We start from the raw sequence: 17,810 nt of genomic DNA on the forward strand, positions 1-17,810 counted from the left end.
AAGTTCTCTCAGGTAATACAAGACAACTGCTTTAGTTTCTTTAGATTTTATTTTTAGTAGAACATACAAAATCAAATGCAGGTATTTACAGCAGTATTGCACTATTCTTACTTTAGTTTCAGTGCAAAATAAAAAACATGATAAAAAAGTTCTTGCTACAGTTGTACTGGGTCCTGTAAAGTGGTATAACATCAGCATTTTGCTATTGAGCAGTAATCAATGCGTGTGTGTCCTGGGCCTGCGTGTGTGTTGTGGTCCTGCTCGCCGCCAAGCTGGGGGGGGGGGGGGGGCACGTCGGCATGAGGTAATCGATGTCTTACCCTTCGATAACATATTACCATACAAACCAATGTGATGGCCTGCCTGTCATAAGAGATGAGGTGCCATGAAATTGGCCCCAATCCAACGGCTGTCTGTGATTTTTTCCATAAGATGCCCATTAGAAATGTGTATTTGAGGCAGCAAAATGCCGCTGCATTATTTCTTTCTGTTTCCATCAATCACAAGATTATAAGCACATTTCGGAAACCCGAGAGGAGGGACCAGTGTCCCAAGCCCTGCTGCGCTCCTTAAAAGTAAGCGGGTCCCAATATCACAGCGATGCCACGAGGCCTGATAGACTAGAGGCATCGGCAGTTTCCCAGCTAGCTAATACTTTGTATGTGTCTTTGGAAGGTGCCCCCATTAGTGTGTTGCTGGGGGTCACTCCTAAAACCTGAGAAGATTCCTTGACGGTCAGACGGATGGGTCTTAGGTGCCCATGGTTGTCATTCGGAGCGATGAGCCTGGGTCGCACGATTGTTACAGTCATCTGCTAATGTTAAAATTCATCAACAAAACCATATTAAAACCACATTAAAACCATGCTGACAACCATATCTGCAAGTAACAGCTAACAATCTGCCAGTAAACCTTTAATCTGAACGGGAGGATCCGCAGGGTAACCACGGTAACAGGGAAGAAGCATTAGCTAGCCGCATATCACGATACTCCAAAACAGAGGGCTGGACCGGATCTCGGCATGGCGTGGGGGCGCGAGCCGCAGACTTAACTTCACACTAATTCCTCCCGTTATTGTAATTAATTATCAACACCGAAATGTAACACTGTTATACTGAAGAGGATTCACATGCCATCCAGTCGATGTCTGAGTGATTTTACCACGCCTGGGGCATCTGTACTCCGCACCCAGGTACTGCGGCACGCACAGGGATGGGTGAGACTTCCCTCTGAAGGGCAAGCCTGTTCTTAGAACAGCCGTCATCCACCACATCAAGGGGTAAACGCACACTTTTGCACGGTTTTCTCATGGAGGGAGAAATATTAAAAACAACAACAAAACACTGAGCATCTCTTGAAAACCAAAGTGACAGATCTGACTTATTCAGAGGTAGATGGTGGATTTGTGGATGTGTACCCTGGAGCAGCATCTAAAACGTGAAATGTAGCCCCTGAGCTGAGTAGAAGGTCTTGGCTCCATCTTCTAAGTACCTTCTGCACGTTGGACTGGGAACCGAGGCACTTGGAACCAGAACAGTCTCAGGGACGACCAGGTCAATAACGACCACGAGGTTAAATTTTTGCATGCGACTGGGATCCTACATTAATGTCTTTGTGTGAATAGGACACAGCCTGGCAGAGATGTGTATGGTAATCTCCATGTACGAAAATGTCGGACTTATCGCGACGGCAAGGATTGGTTTGATTCTGGGCAGCAAAACAGTATTTGTAGATGGCTGATTGATTGACTTACTGATAGATACCACTTTAAACAAAAGAAAAAAAACACATTTAGAGTACATAAACGAGAACATTAAATACAAAACAAAAAATAAATAGATGGAAGGAAAGAAATGAAGGAAGGCGACGCTGGAAAGATAGTGGGAACAGAGGAGAGGCCTTTAACAAAACGGAGGCTTATTTACAGAAAAGGCCGGGGGGGGGTTGCCATATCCCAGGGAAAGCCCTCAGTCCAACAGCAGCCCTGGTTTCCTTGGTGACAGTTTCCTGTCCTGGCAGAGCTGTCAGGCCAGAGAGGTGGGCCTCCTTTGCTGTATAAAAGTATTCCTACAGCTGCATCCATCCAAGCAGTTTGAAATAGTACAATTGTCCTTGGTCTCCAAGAAAAAACGGACTCAGTCCAGGTAACGACGAAGCATAATAGGAAGAAATTCAGGTGTCCTCCTCAAAAATGGATCTTCGTATTTACGTATTTACAGAGTACAGGAATGCTACGTGTCTGCTGGGTTCTGGGTGGGTAAGTGGGGAGGCAGTCAGCAATCCTCCAATCATCTTTGCCTCAGGAACTGTAGCAGCCGTTCCAGCAGATTGGCAATCCACAGGACGAAGACATGCATGTGTTGGATTCGCCGAGGGGCTGCCCAGAGGTTCCCGTCCCCGGCCCTCTGTGAAAGCAAGAAGAGAGAGGAGGCGGAGTTAGAGGCTGCTGTGGATGCTGCACTCTGTGAGAGGCAGCGGGGTTAGAGGCTGCTGCAGGTGCTGTACTCTGTGAGAGGCGGCGGGGTTAGAGGTTAGCGGCTGCTGCGGGTGCTGCATTCTGTGAGAGGAGACGGGATTAGAGGTTAGCGGCTGCTGCGGGTGCTGCATTCTGTGAGAGAGGAGACGGGATTAGAGGTTAGCGGCTGCTGCGGGTGCTGCACTCTGTGAGAGAGGAGGCGGGATTAGAGGTTAGAGGCTGCTGCACTCTGTGAGAGAGGAGGCGGGATTAGAGGTTAGAGGCTGCTGCGGGTGCTGCACTCTGTGAGAGAGGAGGCGGGATTAGAGGTTAGAGGCTGCTGTGGGTGCTGCCATTTGAATAACATGCTTCAAGGAAGAGAAAGAAATGTGTTATCACACTGTTATAATACCAAAATAAGAAAGAAAATGTTGCTACCAGAAAAGGCCTCAAATGATATAATCACTGGCCTGGGGGGGTGTCGACAGGTATAATGATGTGGGGCTTGGGGATAATTAGGGGGATAATTAGGTTCACACCCCCACCCCTGCTGAATTCAAGGTCTCCCCAAAGACGCCGAAGATTTACGGGAAGACCAGCATGAGTCACTCTCATCACTGCTTCATTACAGTGATTCTTGGAAGCCAGAGAAGAGAGCCAATCGTCACCTTGGTGCCTCTTCTGGAGGGAGGCAGGACTGGGGGGTGGGGGGCAAGTTCTGACACAGCGCCATGAGTAAACCTTAACTCACAGCTATCACAACGTGGGAAAACTGTGCCCCCCCCACAAACCCTGCAGTTACCCATCGACAGCAGCTCAGGCTGTACCGAGAACCTGACGTACCCATCTGGATCTCAATTGATATTTTTACTGTCGGACACACTCCATTTTCTCTGAAGCATCGATTTCAGGACATCTACCATTAATCTCCTGGTTTGTGGCTGACACACATCAGAAAAATCCCCCTAAAAGCTTTTAAAATAACAGCCTATTCAATAGGCATCGCTAGGAACCCGGTAACCTGGCGTGCTAATTGCTTCAAACAATAGACAGGGTTTTCGATCTCCGAGAGGAAGCGATATGTTAATAAAAGGCACTTTAATAACCGTAAACTGCATCCTGTTTCTTTGGCCCACTGTTAGGGTGAGCATTTCAAGCCAAAGGCCAGCCGTTTAAAGCAAAACCTGCTGATTTATATATAAACTTCCATTAATGAATCGCCGGAGTCGGCCACCCATCAAAGGAGCCGCTCAGCTTTAGATCGAACACAAATAAAATTCTCCGGCTGGAAAAATACTCGGCCGAGTTTTTCAGCGCCTTTGTGAAGCAGCGTCTGGGGCACTGGAGGTAGACAGGAAGGTGCCGCCAAGGGGCTGCCATGCCCCCCCCCCCCGCAGCCTGACTCATCGGCCATTGGCCCAGAGCCGTCCATGCTGTGGGCCCGTCCTGAGAACAAATGTCGGAAGCTAAGGCCTATTTCCCCCCCCCATTCTCCAGGTGTTCCCAGTGGTAGTTGCTTTGGGCTGATATTCCAATTTGGGGGGCCGGACTAACAGGTGGTCTGTCTGAAACTGCATGAGTAACTGAGGTCGAGTAACCCACGTGAGCGGGAGCAGCGTGGGATCGAACGACGACCGGGGCTTCCTCCAATCACACGTCTCCTCCAGGTCACATGGGTGGCCAGCGCCCAGCCCCTTTTCGCCACCGATGGGCGTCGGACCTTTCTGCCTCCATCAGAGGCCAAACAGCGAGGCCCCTGAGAGCAGCCATTGTTCTTGCCCCCCAACACAATGACAGACCTACGGATGAGGAAGTGGAACTGAGGGGGAGTCGAGACAGCGGGGAGAGGCGCGGGGGGGGGGGGCAGAATGAGCCACTCTGAAACGGCCCGGCCCTGTTCTCCTTGTGTCAGAGGTGTCGCTCAGTCAGTACTTAGACCCTCGACTGTGTTTACCAGACCTGGACGACAGACGTTCCAGGAAGGGAAACTTGTATCCTTGAGCGAAGAACCTGAACAGCTACAAATGGTCTCATCCACTCGGCACTGAGCTGTTTACAGACTTCCTGAAGAGAGTGAAGGTGTGCCCGGAATGCGGATCCCTGGCACCAGCCACCGAGATAAGCCTTACCCCTTCCCTCTGGCCGGGGACGACGACGACGACAGCGACACAACAAAGCAAAAACAGACCAGCTTGCATTCACAGACGTTCACAGACACTCTGTGATTCCCTCGTCTCCTGGTTTCAGACGAGCAGTTCAGGTCCCACATTCTTATCTCCTGGACTACGCTTGGGACCCTGTGATCTGTGCGTGTGTTATTCTGGGGGGTCACCCCAGGGGAAGGGGGCTCTCTGCGGTAAATAAACAGGTGATGAAGCGATGTAGTCTGCACGCTGCACCCAGCTCTCCGAAGCCCAGGACAGCGTCACTGATTGAAAAAAGCATGTTTTGCTGAACTCTCTCTGGGGGGCACAGAGAACAGAGGAACCAGGATGCGTGTTTTCAGAGCAGAGAGTTGCTGCCAGTCCTTCATTGTGTGCCCGGCAGTGGGGGGGGCCAGGGCACCTCCCAGGGGGGACAGCTGGCCCAGCCCCCGCCGACGGGCTGCGAGGCAGCTGCTCCTGCCGCCTCTGTCAGTCGGGGGAGGGGGGGAATGTGATGCCCCTCCCCCAACACCCTCCAGCCACGGCCAATCAGGAGTGGGTCGGTGGCGGACGACTTTGCGGTTTCCATCTCACTGAAACCCCCCCCCCCCAGGTAAAAAATCAGCTACCAGGCTATACTCCAGTAGGTTCCTCCTTTCCAGCTCCCCCCCAGCCCCCTGAGCTGTCTGGGCTATGTAACCCCAAATGAGAGGGGTGCACGTGGATGGGCACTGGGCTGGGGGGGTCTATCTGCTGTCCTCTTCATGCTCTCTGCGTGACCTCACAGGTTAAGTGTTAAACGCGACCCTCATCCAATCAAAAGTCCCAACGTGAACACCAAAACAAAAACAGGCTTGCTACCTATGCAGAACTGCATTATGGGCATTTCATGTAACTCAAAATGACAGGGGAACTGTCCTGTTAATTAGGCGTGATTTGTGTGTACGTGCCTGTTATTGACATTCAGGGAAAAGTCTTCAAAAGACGGCTATTTTCTCTGCAACTCAAAGTGATTGTTCTGACAGTAAAGACGGTTAAGTACGGCCAGCGGGGAAAGCGGCCTTCACCGGCCTCCATTCGGCGAGGGAAGTCCAGCAAATCCAAAACAAAAGCCACATCTTGGAGCTCACAGGGGTCAAATCTCAGCCGTCTGGATGTTAAAACACTTAACGCTGGCATTTGCGGAGAAAACCATTTCACACTGACTAGACGACCAAAACGCCGGCCAAAAGCTTGGTACGTCCACCGGATAATCCACAGCACCGCATGCGAGCTACAGCCGTAACCGAGGCCAGGACACTGTGGAAAAGGAAGACTGTAAATACAGGACAAATAAAATAGCTATAAAATCTATAATTAGATTTAAGTATAAATAGGAAAAACGCATCCCGGACCGAGGGCACCTCAGATATTCACATGCAACGCTGTCCACACGGCATATTGCGACACGGACCCCAAGCGGGCTGTCGGGCAGCAGTAAAACATGCGATGGCGTCGCAGAAGCAGACAGAGCCGTGCGGCTGATGCAGGGAGCTCTGAGCCTGGCTGGGCCCACGGCCACCAGCCCCGGCAGCTCCTGGGGGGGCAGCGTCTGTTCCCAAGGGCGGACATCTGCTTCCCATTGGCAGTTCTGCACCCCGCCAGGGTCCCTGCGATGGCGCCATTTCACACCCATCCCGCCCCCCCCCCGTTTCTGTCCCCCTGGGCGGAGCGGGGGCCCCTAGGGTCAGGCAGACAGGCAGGGTTAATGGCAAATGAGAGGTGACCCTGTGATGATACGTCTGTTTTGCTGCATCGGTTTTGGGGGTGGGGTGCACACTGAGGTACTAAAAAAGTGGCCTGTTACCCAGTAATGGTTGGGGGGGGGGGCATATGCCTCTAGGGGCAGGAGACCTCCTGGCCCCCACCAACAAAGACTGATTCACAGTTTCTGTCTCTGGTTGGGGGGTAAAAAACAAGTAGAGAGGAGACAGGAAGTAGTTGTGTGTGAGATTATAGTTTACTGCAGGGCGGGGCTCCCAAACCCAGTGACCTCGTTCGTGACACAGACAGCTGCCCCCCCCCTCGACGCCGGCGTTTGGCGGCTGGAGGTCAGCTGCCCTGAGTGGATGACGGACAAGCAAAACATCCCTTCCTTTTTTTCCTGATCCAGCGCCAATCGCCTCTCAGTCACACTCCTCTGATTTCACTAGTCTGCCGCTCTCAGCACGACGTGACGTCGGCACCATTCCTTTCCGGGAGCGATTCCTCTTTTTTTCACGCGTCACCTGACTTGCCGGGAGAGAGCGTGTGGGGCACGTGAGAGCGGCCCCACCCAAAAACCACAATGAAAAACACACCTTGAAGCAGCCGGCTGGTGCTGGAGGGCTGCCCCCCCCCCATCTCTCCCGGGAGACGCACTTCCGCTCAGTCGCGGCATAACCCCCCCCCAATTATGATTTCGCCATGGTCAGGCAAGGGGTCTCAAATGGGTCAGAGAGCAGTCTAGTCTAACCCTCTCCTGCAGGCCTCTGAGATGGGATGGAAGAACAGTACCAACCCAGGGTGTGACACGAGGGGACGGGCCCCCCCCCCACTGAAGATCGCCTCCCACAGGTCGCGCTGCTCAGCGCCTCTCCGTCCCGTGGGCTCGTCTGCACACGTCTGCTGCCCGATGTTTCACTCGCTTTCCTGCCTGGAACTGCCCGTTACTGAAAAAAGCACGTCCGCAACTATCCCCCCTCCTCCCCCCTCCCCACGCCGCTTTAAAGGGGCGGGGAGGGACGAGGATGCCAGCTGGTGGGGGGGGGGTGGGGGGGGGAGTTACCCGCATGTGCACCCTAAGGTGCTGCTTCAAAGCCCGCCAGCCCACGGAAGTAAGCGTGTGTTTACTACGGTGGATGAAATGAGACAGAAAGAGCGAGAGAGGAAAGTCCAGACTGAAAAAAGAGGAAGAAAGGAGACTCAGAAAACAGCTACTAGGGAAAAGAAAATATTTTAACTGTTATTGCAGCCATTGTAGGTGTATGGTCAAACAAGGGAGAGCAGAAAATGTATAGAAAATGAAACAAAAGAAAAGATAATACTCCTATTAAATGGATATTCAAGGCATTACAAGATAATGGTGATAAAAGTTATTATCAGTCATTATTGACCTTAGAAAAAGCTGAGCCATTGCATCAGTGTGCAAGACACCTGTGAGTAAAAAACAGAAACATTTATCTGACATTTTTGTCCGAAGTGACTTACAGAGAGAAGGGTCACCATTTATGTGAGCTCGCTGGGATTTTAACTCATGACCTTTGCATTGTTGGCACAGTATTCTTTCTGCTGAGTTAGTGGGGAACCTGGTTCACTCACGTAGCTCTTATTTACAAGCTGTTCTGCGTGTGGTATTTGCATGTCCCCGGCCTGGGTGCCTCTCATGGGACGGCCCTCAGGTGGGTGTGTCCTTTACAGGGATTGGCGGCTGCTGCCTCAGGTCGGCACGGCGATGTGGAACGCCCAGCGAATCAACTTCTGCTTTTTTTTTTTATTATTGTTCTCAGAACACCCCTTCGACCCAAAACCTGAAGAACTGGGAGGCGGCCGACGGGGCAATCTAATCATACAATGGCGCCACCCCCGGCTGAAATGCCCTGAGCGTGCTTCGCATGAAGAACCACGCGACTGAGAACCTTAACTACGTGAAGACCTCAGATGCGCCCAGACACACACATATCTTGGGCTGAACCTGAGCTGCTCTTTGATGTCCTCAAGATCTGTCATTGCAATATTTTTCCATGCTGAGCCCGGTGACCTCAAAAAATAGGTCAGCCTGGGCTATATTCGGACGTTCCAGACATGCCACCTTCATCCAATATACGTCACGCTGACACCGAGGTCCTGCCTGGGCCTTCGTGCCCAAAGGCGTCCTCACCGGCCGGGCTCGGCCAGTAGACTGGAACAGCACAATAACAGAGCTGGACACGTGCCAGGAAGAGCGTCCACAGAGAGGTCACTCCGTCTCCACGGCGCACAGATCAATGTCAGAGCGCTGGCTCATCGGCGCAGATTAAGCTGACTGACATTACTCAACCCAGCAATAAAATTGCAGGTTTCACTGAGCGAAAAAGTCACACTCCGGCGATACGGACTGACTCATCAGCTTTCCTACACTCAATTCCTACAGTCAATTCAGATCATATATTTTTTTTTTAAAAAAAGCCACAAAACAGCTACATGCAGTCAAGTAATATGGTACAGCTGCACACTTTGGGGGTCAAAAATCACAATATTTTAGGAACATTATTAGAAGGGTCTAACCTTCACTCTCAGGCCGCGTGAAAACCTGGATAAATTGTTTGTTTTATTTATATATTTCATTCATTTTATTGGTTCTGTTCTCAATTTGGGAGCTTTGAAGCTAACAGGCTAAAGCGTGAAGGTAAGGACAGCTTTCGGACAGATGGTAATAAATGTTTTATAGCATATTGTTGTTATGCCACACATAAAAAAAAAAAATCTGTTTAAGGGACTTAACCCCTGAGAGGAGAGAGAGGAAGGGAAGGATGAACGGAGTGTGTACATCGGGTCATGAACGAGTAGGCATGAATGACGCAACCGGTGAACCGCTTCACGGCTATGTGGCTTCGACGCCAGCTTCCAAACAACGTGAGAAATGCTGTTTCTCGTTCTGAGTGCGCGCGTTTCAGAATTTCCTGTCCCAATTACCGACGCTGTGTTGCTTTCCTAATTGATCTGCTTGCTTATACTTGCAATATGCAGTTCTGGGATTAAAAAAATTTGGTAGAACCATTCATCCGACCAACTTTCAAGCACTCGCCTGAGGTTTTCGATAATGTTAGCATGTTGCTCTTTAGCTACGAGACACCAACAGCCCTTAAAAATAGGCCAGGCTAATAATGTATGATCATAAAAATGAGAATCCTCGTTTAGACTTGGCCATAAATAAGACGTGTTTTGGTTTGATGACAGTGGCATGACTCATGATGCCAGGATATTTCAGCTAAGGCCTCTTTCCCCATTTAGGCTTCAGTGCCAGAATTTAATCAAGCTGGCAGTGATGAATTACGAGCCGCACGGACATAAATTAAATTGTATATTTAAGTGCAGAAAAAGACGCAAATGTGACCAAAACCCGAAACACCATGTGCTCCACAGGACAAGGCGCCTACTGCATTTTCTCGGCCCTTTATATTTCACCTAGATTCAGCTTTTCTTTGTTCTTTTAGGGTGATGCAATCATAAGGACTGAAGGAACCGCAAACAGCCCCTGACGCCTTCCATCGCACTACAGAATCTGACTGCCCTTCTCTGCCTCTCCTAAAGGAAACACTTGATTTTAATCGCAGACTTTTCTCTTCTGCTAAATAAATAGAAAATCCATCGTTCCAAAATATTGAGAAATGGCTGAAAAATATCACGCAAGGCCAATGAATGCCGTAGAATCCTCCACAAAAACGTAACATGTCCAACATGTCCAAACCTGTCCAGGGTTGACTTTCTTCCAGTATGTTTTTCATACTATTTCCTGTTGCTCCACTTCCCCCATTCTAACATGGAGCCAGGAAGATCTGGATCTTAGGGGTGACTCTTTGTTCTTGTTGTCCCCAGGGTAAGGAGTCAGTGTTGCCCCTTGGCCCATAGCAGTTGGCCGAAGAGGACAGTGAGGACAGAGTAGGATACTCACCCCATTTATGTAGATATCATTGAACTTGTCACCGATGCGCCGCAGCTCTCGTGCGACCAGCATCTCTGGCCGCATGTCCGGCAGCATCGACAGCGTCCGCGTTCTAAAGAAGGGGACAGGGGCTCGTCGCGTGTCTGGGACAAACGAAATGCACGCAGAAACATCAGACGGCTGGACCTCACCTGCGGGGAGCAGCTGCTCATACTACAACTTGGGGCTTCCAGATCACCTGGGGAGGCCCAGGAGAGTCACAATTATGCTTTTTCATGCTACCGTTAAATCAGGAATGGATTTTTGGGGGGAGGCATTCCCACCCCCACCCTAATTAGTAAGTTTTACTGCTAGAACCCTGTGCTTTGATTGGCATATTCTTGATGTTCCATTGATTTTAATTCACTCATTTCTGTTCTGGCTAAAAAAAAAATAGCTCAAATGGCCCCTTTAGGGCCCCCGCACCCATGTCAGTGTAAGGCCCCAAAGGCAACTATACCTTATGTTACACTAAGTCTGGGATTCAACCAAATCTACTTCTGCCCCTGAATTATTTCACGTTTTAATGATTTTTCTCAGGATTGGGAAGCCATTACTAACGGTGGAGAAAGGTTTTCAAACTCATACATTACTGATCAAATTCACGGCTCCTGAGTTACTTCAAAGTTTCCCACTAGGTTAAACGAGCCTGTGACAGGAATCCCGCCCACGGCGTTTCCAGAGCCCTCATTTCCCCCATCGCCCATTTATAACCACAAAAACGGACAGCCAGGGTTTAACGTGCAAGCCCAGTCTCTGACCAGGCTTGGTGCACACTGCCCCAAGAAGGCTATTCCTGATTGGACACATTGGACAAGGAGAAGCCCATCAAACAGACCACACTGACGAAATCAGCATAATTAATCCTTTGATCTCACAGATGCCTTACTTGACCTGTGTGTACAGTACAGAAATGTACTCACATACCAAAGACACTCCGGTTTCTAGAAAGAGTTACAATGATCTGAAAGGCACAGAAACTCTTGAGGTTGGAGCTTAATGCTGCATGTTATCCTGCGTGACTCGCTGACATGCAGCCCTTCTGATCTACCAGTATGAGTCATGTGAGAACCAAATTTGCCGTTAGGTCTTTTCATCCACATACCCAGAATGTACAAGAATCTGTACATTCTGCCGCCTTACTATTCATGCGGCAAATGGCTTTTATTGCCTCCATTTCCACGGTGCGAAATCACGCTGTGCAGTTCAGGAAATGAATATGGTGGCTGACATTACACCTGGGCACATGCTCTGAGAAAGGCTTGGTTAGGCACTGCCAGACTACAGCAAGCATGAGGTGGCGATAGCCAGAGGGCGTCGGGTCAATCACAATAGCAGCTGAATCGAAAATTCCTTCTCCACCAGCTCAAGGCTTGTGTAACAGGCGTGTGGAAGTCTGTGATTTTGAAATGACTCCGACAGCCAATGTTACACAGATAGACCATCCCAAATGATATTTATCAAATGGTTCCTAAGCCAACAGCCCAGATATGTAAACTTAGCCCCTGTCACTGCCCTTTATGTTGAAAATGTGAAAAATTTATGACATTTTTTTTTATCGTTTTCACATCATCTATGTTTTAGTTCAAGACATAACACATAACTCATCTCAGTCTCAAATGTAGAATGATGTCATTATATCTAATAGATGTTTAAGCTAGTGGAAGAAGGTTTTTAAAGAAAGATTCTTACCTCGTTTTCTGACGCTTCAACTGGGCCTCAAAGTTTTGACACCATTAATCAGCAAATGCCCCATCTAAGCTGTCCTTGATAACAAACTTTCAGCACTAGCATCAAGGAACTTGGTGGGTTGAGATCTGCTTTTGAATAAGAGATGCACAACATCCCCCTCCCCCCCACCACCAACCTCAGCTCGTACTTCTAAAGGATTAAAAGAAGTGTGCCGAAAGTCTCCAGCGTGTCACTTATCAGTGCCACTCATCTAGCAGGCAGCCTATAGGAAGCTCAGCCTGATATCACCCTCCTGCTCACAAAGAAAACACATGTGGCTCTATTTTGACTGAGAAAAAAGCTTCCACTCTGAATCACTTACTGTGACCTTTGCAGCACTGAGCTCAAATAAATGCAAACAAGATGATCTGCCGGCTCAATTAGATCCATTATAAGGGAATAGCTAAACATCCGCTGTTGCGTATCCTCTGCTTGTTCACTTGGGGCCACATCACTTATGACAAGACGTTGTAACATTTAAACACACCCCTACCCTACCTGTAATTGTATTTTAGATAACCAGAATCCTATTTTTACTAGTCATTTCTAATTTCTGTTCTTACTATCAAAAGTGGTGTTTGAAGATATCTGTAACTCCCCTAGTGAAATGTACATCTTCAAATTTCTAACAAATTTAAGTGGCCGATTTAATATTAAATAAGTAAGCGGATGGTCATTTTTGATATATGCATTGCAATTTTTACTAGTACAAACTGGCATTTCATATATCTCTAATTCAATACTTACGAGTACAAATGAGCATTTCAGACATCTGTAATTGTCTTCTTACTAGTAGATATTACGTCACTTTCCCCGTTCATCTGCATTGTGGATTTCATTCGAGAGGGTAACAATTCCACTTTAGGTATCTCAAATGGGAATTCTACATATATGAAATTACATTCTTACCGGCAACAATTAATTTTTTATTCTTTTATTACTAGCTACAATGTCTGTTGTAGCTCCAAAACGCTCCTACCGCCTATTCCGGGGGGGGTTGTCAACGTCTAGAGAACTGGGCCAGTAAGTCTAAGCTTCAACATTGTCTCCAGTAGAGTTTAGTAAACAGCCTGCAGAGAAACACTTCGGGAGCGGCTGCCGCGAATCCCCGCCAGAACGTCAGATTCGCCCTTATTTGACAGGCAGCAGACGCAGGTTGAGACACTGGGAGCCAGGAATCAGCATACGGACAAAACTTGCTAACTGAAGAAACCGCTCTGTCACCATTAAGCCGTAAACAATCTCTTAGCCATTTTCTTCTTGTCATCACTATTAAGGACAACTTAAAGAGAACATTTAACGGTGCTGCGCTCACCTAAGTACTGTTAACGACGTTTTTTTTCTTACGCTCGTTAGCTTTGTCATGCTGGTTGTTGTTTTATTAAAGGACATGACTTCCTTTATCTACTCCAGTTAAAATCCAAAATAGGCCTACGTGATTATAATTTACTCTGTTTCAAGAGAAACCACCGTTCCACTCCAGCAGGTCCCACAGGCGGTGGCTGATCGTCAGCCTACGGCGATAGACTGGGACGTGTGGCGCACTATACATACTGCAGGTCCCAAGGTGCCTTAATGTTAATGGAAGAGCTTTCGCGCGGCGTGTTTCAGAACGAGGTGGGTTCACTTCCTCAACAACAAAAAAAGGCGAGAGACGAACGCGCACGCAGAGCCGGTGACCAGTGCCGTCGGACTTTGTACGGTCATATCAAAGGGCAACGCTGGGTAAAGGAGGGGAGGCTTTGCGGGTAGCCTGCTGAAATGTAGACGATTAAAACTCAGCCCGTAAAGCGGGAAGTGCGAAAAGACACAAAACATTATGAAAGAACTGATGTGCTGACTGTCTGCGCTTCACACGCACGGTCTCCCATGCTCCACAGTCAGTGGGAATCCTTAACTTCGGGGACACTATATCGATGGTGCCTCTGTATTACCAAACAGTTGTTGCATAACTGTTTGGGCTTTACACAGAGGCTGGCGCGGCTTAACCCGAGCACAGGGGTCCTCAAACGCACCGCCAGACCGACCGATCTCACACCACACAGAGCCACTCACGCCGCAACCGGCGTGAGTTCCAGACCCGGAGACTGCTTACCATAATCTCGCAGGTTCTGCTGCCCCAGGGAAATTCGCTGTTGTGCATGGGCAATTACTTGACTAGACGGACTGGGGGTCTGTGTCGACTTGTTATGAGTCATAAAGGGAGAGTTTGGAAGGGAAATGTCGAGTGAATGATATCCGCTTGACGATGCGGACAGCGTACTAAATCGCGGGGTCGCTTGCAGTTGACCAGGGACCCTATTTGTCGTTACAATCCCTCCCAACATTTGGTCCCCTTCGCCGGCTTGGCGGTTCTCGGACCGGCTTGGATCGGAGTCTGTTCCGCCACTGGGTTGCGACTCTCCGCCTTCCCCTTGCTCAGTTATGGTGGTCGAGCCATTCGTGTGATTTTGTCCTCTGCAGAACAGACAGAGCAGGGGATCGTTAATAGAATTTGTCCCATGTAGTTTGTTTTATCTAACCGATATGACTGTCAAGTCGCTTAAAAATGCATAGTCTAATTCATATTGCAAAAACTAAAAATCAAACAAAAACAAAATCGCATAGGAAGGGGAAAATGTTTGAAACGAAAAAGAAAATGTAGAACTGTACTGCGCTACTCGTAACGTTACTCTCCGTCCGTAATATTGCTGCCGCAACTATATACCTCCCACTCAATCCCAGCTCCCATTGTTCACCGCAAACTGCTGATTGTAGCAGTTTCTAAAAGCGAAGCAAACGCTGGCAGAGGGTGCAAGTTGTAACTGCGTCACACACACACGCACTGCACCGAGAGCCAAGTATGGGATAAATATTTCCCGTTTTCTGTAAACACTGCGCTCAAGAATGGGTGCGCGTTAAAATCAAAAATAACACAGCACGACCAGTCTAGCGGTCTGTCGGCAGTCTGTCATTCAGCAAAAGCAACGCAAACAGAAATTCGGCAGACGTCCCGAAAAAATAAAAGTAACTGTCTGCACTTAATGTTTTTTTGTAAATGAAACAGCAGAATAGTGATCCAATTATTTTCTCACAAGTTTTCTTTTTAATTTTCATACTTTTTAAAAATAATTCCGACCCCACCGCGCCTGTTCATACTTACGTTTTACATACAAGCGGAATGTCAAAGATAGTCCCGTAAGATTAATGCACGACGATGCGCAAACGTCCGGCAGGTAGTGATCATCGTACGCGGGGCAAGGCGACGTGCCCGGCGCTTTCTTGTCGGCGCTGCTGTATTATAAAAACTTATCCGCAGCTCCCGGAGCTTTAAAACTCTGCTGAATCGCTGAGGCATCTGATTGACAGATGACTGGCCAAATGAGCGAAAAGAGGTCTATGTATATTTCTTGCACATTAGCACCACCTAGGGGCCACTTATTACGTGGAGGAGTTGGAACGCTGGAAAGGCAGGACTCTGCTGCATGCCGCGGTGCCCGTAAATGAACCGACATAACGATCAGCGCTTATCGCGGAGATCTATTCTGATACAGTACATCCGTATAATTCTGGAGAATGCCATTTACGCAAGAAAATAAATACAATTAACTTTCGAATACCATAAAGAAAACATTGTATCCTACCGAAATAAAAAATAAAGTTGCTACGAGGGAAAAAATAAGTCAATGCCGTTTCAAAAATGTATAATACATTTCTCGCTATAGGCTATTAGTAGGAGTAATGCAGTCGTTTTACAAAACGCTACAGCACTTTTTGTCGAAAGCCGCAATCCGGCTTGGCGTGGCATTACGCTTTATACCGAAACGAGAAAACGGGATGAGCTCGTAATCTTTATTTCCCGTATTAATTAAATCAGCCCAGACTTCTGATTCTAGATGAAGATATAAATATGGATGGATTGCAGGCACTGCTTGCCGAGACATATAAGACACATGCGGATATATTTTTAATGCGATCGGAGTAGATAGTCTACTGTGAGTATAAGCTGTGTACGACGCTGTCCGCCGACTCAAGGCAGCGCTCAGTGTCGACAAGTTACAGTGTAATGTACCCACGGATATTATTTGACAGAAGTGTGATCAAATGAATAAAAACGACAAGCGCATGCAATGCGTTCGCACTTACCTTTGGGACATTTCTCGTCTTCAAAACTTTCTTGGAAAAAAAAAAAAAAAAACGGAATAAAGAAAAAAAAAATAATGCAAACGCCGCTGCTGTGCGAGTCGACTCGACTCTGTCTGCCAGAAAGCGTAAAGTGTGGGCTAGGTGTTCTCGTGAAAGCCCACGATTCTTATTTTCGAATCGAAATGTCAAAGAGTTATTTTACGGTTTTAGAAGAAGCGTGTTTCGGTTTGGTGTGCCCGGCGAAGAGAGATGCCCTTTGATCGACAAGCCAACAACAAAAAAAAACCTGCCCGTGTAGCAGCAGGTCACTAGATGATACTTCCTACTTCGCCTTCTGCCACGATTTGAGCGAAACTGGTGCGCTGTAGTGTAGATGAAGAAGTGACTGCTGACGACCCGCCTACCGGCTGGACCTCGACGCGCACCTTTTCATAGCGATGGATGTGATCGCAGGCTCGCCGATAGTCCATTAACTATTGCGAGAGACCTGCCATTGCCCACTTATTACAATATCAGAAGGCTACTTTTGGGGGGACCCTATCCCCGAGTAGCCTGATAAACTCGATTACGCTACCAGCTCTTAAATAACAATATGCGCAACATTCCTGTTTTGGCGATATAAATCGCAAAGTTTCCAAAGACAAGCAAGCTATATTTCCGCTTTAGAAAACAAACCACGGTCATCACGCAAGTATTCCATTCTATCAAGTATTCAGGCTATTAATGCGTTGGTAAAGCGAAAATATCTGGCCATTTATTTATTTGTCCGGGTGATTTTTTTTTTGTTGTTGTTGGTACAGTCGGGGGAACCATAATCACGAAGTGATATAATTTTTATGTTAAAACCTTTGATGGACAGATAGCCTAGATAATTGATTGAGAAAAGTCGCGATGAACTTAATATAATAAATGTGCACGAGGGGAAGCGATTGCAGGTGTGTTATTGAAATGTAATCACCATGTCATGACAAGCGAGCAATATTTATATTTTGATATCTGAAAAACAAGTAATGTTTCACCCAAATAGTTCTATGACACATAGTTTGCATTTAGGTAGCCTAATTGAAATGTATTTTGTGGTTTTCGGCTTATACTGTGTACTATTGTGGGAAAACGTTTTTCTTGAAACCGAAATATTAATGTCAAGAAATAGATTTGAACCAGTACAATAACAATCGATCTGTCCTTTTCGCTTTAGACCGTGGTCTCAAAAGCTTCTGTTCCCGAAGTGTGTGGAGGAAACATCTCCGCTAAAACAAATTATTCACTTTAACGCGCTTTCAATACGAACTCCACATGAAAACCCTACTTGAAGAAGCTGGGGGTTCAAAAACATCAAAGTGTTACGAGACCTTTGCTTTACAACCACTCGGTTGATAAACATCACATTTTAAAAAAATTGACATTTGAAGAAGATGGTTCTCTGCACATTATACCGTAGGCTGTACCTATAGTCTATTAGCATGACTTAAAAATAAATTCTGAGATGGGAATTTCACTGCCTCAGACGAGACATTGAAAACCATAATTAATAATGAAACAATGTTTAACCAAATAAAATAGTAACAGTTAAGATTACTGAAGCCTATCAAGGAACAGCGTTCATTATGAATAGGAATGGTATTCAGTTATCTATAGCTACATTTAAACGTAA

At 47.5% G+C, this 17,810-nt stretch overlaps 1 protein-coding gene across 1 annotated transcript; it reads right to left on the minus strand.

Moving 5' to 3' along the window:
• Positions 1-30: 30 nt before the first annotated feature.
• Positions 31-16,487, minus strand: bcl2l11 (BCL2 like 11). Its single transcript, XM_023828105.2, has 4 exons — positions 16,157-16,487; positions 14,127-14,488; positions 10,271-10,404; positions 31-2,405 (listed from the first exon to the last, which is right to left on the minus strand). The coding sequence occupies exons 1-4, from the start codon at positions 16,165-16,167 to the stop codon at positions 2,289-2,291; spliced, it is 624 nt and encodes a 207-aa protein (XP_023683873.1). The 5' UTR covers positions 16,168-16,487; the 3' UTR covers positions 31-2,288.
• Between the last annotated feature and the right edge of the window lie 1,323 nt (positions 16,488-17,810).

This window comes from Paramormyrops kingsleyae, chromosome 3 (genome assembly GCF_048594095.1).
Source record: "Paramormyrops kingsleyae isolate MSU_618 chromosome 3, PKINGS_0.4, whole genome shotgun sequence".
Classification (NCBI taxonomy): Eukaryota; Metazoa; Chordata; class Actinopteri; order Osteoglossiformes; family Mormyridae; genus Paramormyrops; species Paramormyrops kingsleyae.

Coding starts and splice junctions, on each gene's coding strand:
- bcl2l11 (XM_023828105.2), bottom strand. Junction 10,405..14,126: donor GCAGAACCTGCGAGATTATG/GTAAGCAGTCTC, acceptor CGTTTGTCCCAG/ACACGCGACGAGCCCCTGTC. Junction 2,406..10,270: donor ATGATATCTACATAAATGGG/GTGAGTATCCTA, acceptor TTGCTTTCACAG/AGGGCCGGGGACGGGAACCT.